General features: G+C 45.0%; 1 protein-coding gene across 1 annotated transcript; it reads left to right on the top strand.

Moving 5' to 3' along the window:
• Nucleotides 1-3: 3 nt before the first annotated feature.
• LOC125917841 (olfactory receptor 5-like) lies at nucleotides 4-396 on the top strand (the record flags this gene model as incomplete). Its single annotated transcript, XM_049623936.1, has 1 exon — nucleotides 4-396. A coding segment is annotated over one exon (393 nt), but the record flags the coding sequence as incomplete, so codon positions are not given.
• Nucleotides 397-4363: the final 3967 nt, after the last annotated feature.

Genomic DNA, 4363 nt, shown 5'->3' on the forward strand with positions numbered 1-4363 from the left:
TTCTGTGACGTCTCCCCTCTGCTCAACCTGTCCTGCACCCACGTGGCCCTGACGGAGCTGGTGGACTTCATCTCTGCCATCGTCATCCTCTGGGGTTCCCTCCTCGTGGCCATCGCCTCCTATGTGGCCATCGGGAGGGCTGTGCTCCACATGCCATCAGCCGCTGCCCGCCGCAAAGCCCTCTCCACCTGTGCCTCCCACCTGGTGGTGGTGGGCATCTTCTACGCAGCCACTCTCTTCATCTACGCCCGTCCCAGCCGCATAGAAGCCATGGACCTCAACAAGGTGCTGTCTGTCATCTACACGGTGGTCACACCCATGTGCAATCCCGTCATCTACTGCCTGCGGAACAGGGAGGTCCAGGCAGCATTCTGCAGAACCCTACACCAGTCCTGAAGCTGACCAGCGGATAGGCCATGGGGGAGATCTCAAGTTATCAATACTTTTCATTTTTTTAGATTTATTTTTTATTTTTTGAGAGACAAAGAGAGACACAGTGCGAACAGGGGAGGGGCAGAGAGAGAGGGAGACACAGAGTCCAAATCAGGCTCCGGGCTCTGAGCTGTCAACACAGAGCCCAACGCAGGGTTTGAACTCACAAACTGTGAGATCATGACCTGAGCCAAAGTCAGATGCTTAACTGACTGAGCCACCCAGGAGCCCCTCAATACTTTTCATTTTTATTGAGATATAACTCACATGCCATATACTTCACCCTTTAAAATGTGCAATTCATTGAGTTTTAGGTATATTCACAAAGTTGTGCAACCATCACCACCATCTAATTCTACAACGTTTGCATCACTACCAAAAAAATCCTGTACACAATAGAAATCACTCCCAAAGCCTAGCCCACTAGCTTAAAAAACTGTAAGTCTTCTTTGTATGGATTTTCTTGTTTTGGATATTTCATATAAATGAAATGATATAATATGTGGGCTTTTGTGTGTCTCCTTGCACTTAGTGTAACAGTTTTGAGGCTTATACATGATATAGCATCTAGCAATATTTCATTCCTTCTTAAGGCTGAGTAATATTCCATTGTATGGAAATACCACACATTATTTACCCATTAGAGTACAGCTGTGTTTTCATGCTTAAATGCAGTGTGTGTCTATATGTATACAGGGAAGAATTGGAAAATCGATACTATAAAATGTTCATAGGGATTGCCATTATGTGGAGGAACTTGGGAAGGGTTTGCTTTCCTTTTCATTTTGTTGTTTTGTCAATTTTTTGTGATAAGTATGCATTGCTTTTGTAATAAAGATGTATTTTTTTTCTTTTTGAACTTTACTTATTTATTTTGAGAGACATAGAGACAGCATGAGAGGAGGAGGGGCAGAGAGAGAGGCAGACAGAGAATCCCAAGCAGGTTCTGTGCTGTCAGTGTGGAGCCCATTGCAGGGCTCGAACCCATGAACCGTGAGACCATGACTTGAGCTGAAACCAAGAGTCAGATGCTTAGTTGACTGAGCCACCCAGGCTCACCCTAAAGATGTAATTTTTGGACTTCAAGATTGTGGAAGATGGCGGCATAGGAGGACGCGGGGCTCACCGCATCCTGCTGATCACTTAGATTCCACCCACACCTGCCTAAATAACCCAGAAAACCACCAGAAGACTAGCAGAATGGATTCTCCAGAGCCAAGCATAGACAAGAGGCCCACGGAAGAGGGTAGGAAGGGCAGAGAGGCGGTGCGCACTACACGGACTGGTGGGAGGGAGCCGGGCTGGTGGAGGAGCAGCCCGCGGGGCAAGGCAGAGCCCCCGAATCCTGGCTGGCAAAAGTGGAGGGGCCGGACTGCGTGAGTTCTGACAGCCAGCGGGACTTAACATCTGGAATGTTAAAAGTCAACAGCTCTGCTTGGAGAGCAGGAGGGCGAGAGGACAACAGGAGGGAGAGTTGTTGAGCTCCAGAGGACAGAGCTCAGCTCAGTGGGAGAACAAAGGCACTGGCCAGCGCCATCTCCCTCGCCCACCCCCCAGCCCAAATCCCAAAGGGAACCAGTTCCCATCACGGAACTTGCTCACACCCCGCAAATACCCAAGCTGTGCTTCTGTGGATCCATCCCTCCGATGGGTCTGCCTCCCTCCCAGTGCTGCAGGGCCCCTCCTGAAGCAGACAATCAAAGGCAAAGCAAGCTGAGTCTGCCCCTCCTGCCCCTGCGCACCTTGCGGATCCACCCCCGCCAATACACCAGATTCCATAGAAGCAGCACCACAAGCCTGGCAGTGTTCAAGTAGCCCAGACGGGGGACATACCACTCCACAGTGAGTCCTGCCCCCGGGAGAGGGGAAGATAAGGTACACACCAGCCTGACTGTGGCCCCAGCGATGGGCTGGGGGCAGACATTGGGTCTGACTGCGGCCCCGCCCACCAATGCAAGATACTCCAGACAGCACAGAGGAAGATCCCTGCAGTTCCACGCCACTCCAGGGACTATTCAAGATGATGAAATGGAAGAATTCTCCTCAAAAGAAACTCCAGGAAGTAGCAACAGCTAATGAACTGATCAAAAACGATTTAAGCAATATAACAGAAAATGAATTTAAAATAATAGCCATAAAATTAATCGCTGGGCTTGAAAAAAGTATAGAGGACAGCAGAGAATCTATTGCTACAGAGATCAAGGGACTAAGAAACAGTCAGGAGGAGCTAAAAAATGCTATAAATGAGCTGCAAAATAAAATGGAGGTGACCACGGTTCGGACTGAAGAGGCAGAGGAGAGAATAGGTGAATTAGAAGATAAAATTATGGAAAAAGAGGAAGCTGAGAAAAAAAGAGATAAAAAAAATCCAGGAGTATGAGGGGAGAATTAGAGAACTAAGTGATGTGGTGAAACATAATAATATATGCATAATTGGGATTCCAGAGGAGGAAGAGAGAGAGAAAGGTGCTGAGAACTTCCCTGATCTGGGGAAAGAAAAAGGCATTGAAATCCAAGAGGCACAGAGAACTCCCTTCAGACGTAACTTGAATTGATCTTCTGCACAACATATCATAGTGAAACTGGCAAAATACAAGGATAAAGAGAGAATTCTGAAAGCAGCTAGGGATAAACATGCTCTAACATATAAAGGGAGACTGATAAGACTTGTGACCAATCTCTCTAGTGAAACTCAGCAGGCCAGAAAGGAATGGCAGGAAATTTTCAATGTGACGACCAGAAAAAATATGCAGCTGAGAATCCTTTATCCAGCAAGTCTGTCATTTAGAATAGAAGGAGAGATAAAGGTCTTCCCAAACAAACAAAAACTGAAGGAATTCATCACCACTAAACCATCCCTGCAAGAAATTCTAAGGGGGATCCTATGAGACAAAGTACCAGAGACATCACTACAAGCATGAAACCTACAGACATCACAATGACTCTAAACTCATATCTTTCTATAATAACACTGAATGTAAATGGACTAAATGCACCAACCAAAAGACATAGGGTATCAGAATGGATAAAAAAAAAACAAGACCAATCTATTTGCTGTCTACAAGAGATTCATTTTAGACCTGAGGACACCTTCAGATTGAAAGTGAGGGGATGGAGAACTACCTATCATGCTACTGGAAGTCAAAAGAAAGCTGGAGGAGCCATACTTATATCAGACAAACTAGACTTTAAATTAAAGGCTGTAACAAGAGATGAAGAAGGGCATTATATAATAATTACAGGGTCTATCCATCAGGAAGAGCTAACAATTATAAATGTCTATGCGCCAAATACAGGAGCCCCCAAATATATAAAACAATCGCAAACATAAGCAACCTTATTGATAAGAACGTGGTAATTGCAGGGGACTTTAATACTCCACTTACAACAATGGATAGATCATCTAGACACAGGATCAATAAAGAAACAAGGGCCCTGGATGATACATTGGATCAGATGGACTTGACAGATATATTTAGAACTCTGCATCCCAAAGCAACAGAATATACTTTCTTCTCGAGCGCACATGGAACATTCTCCAAGATAGATCACATACTGGGTCACAAAACAGCCCTTCATAAGTATACAAGAATTGATATCATACCATGCCTACTTTCAGACCACAATGCTAGGAAGCTTGACATCAACCACAGGAAAAAGTGTGGAAAACCTCCAAAAGCATGGAGGTTAAATAACACCCTACTAAAGAATGAATGGGTCAACCAGGCAATTAGAGAAGAAATGAAAAAATATATGGAAACAAATGAAAATGAAAATACAACAATCCAAACGCTCTGGGATGCAGCGAAGGCAGTCCTGAGAGGAAAATACATTGCAATCCAGGCCTATCTCAAGAAACAAGAAAAATCCCAAATACAAAATCTAACAGAACACCTAAAGGAAATAGAAGCAGAACAGCAAAGACACCTTA

Source organism: Panthera uncia, unplaced genomic scaffold (assembly GCF_023721935.1).
Source record: "Panthera uncia isolate 11264 unplaced genomic scaffold, Puncia_PCG_1.0 HiC_scaffold_2569, whole genome shotgun sequence".
NCBI lineage: Eukaryota > Metazoa > Chordata > Mammalia > Carnivora > Felidae > Panthera > Panthera uncia.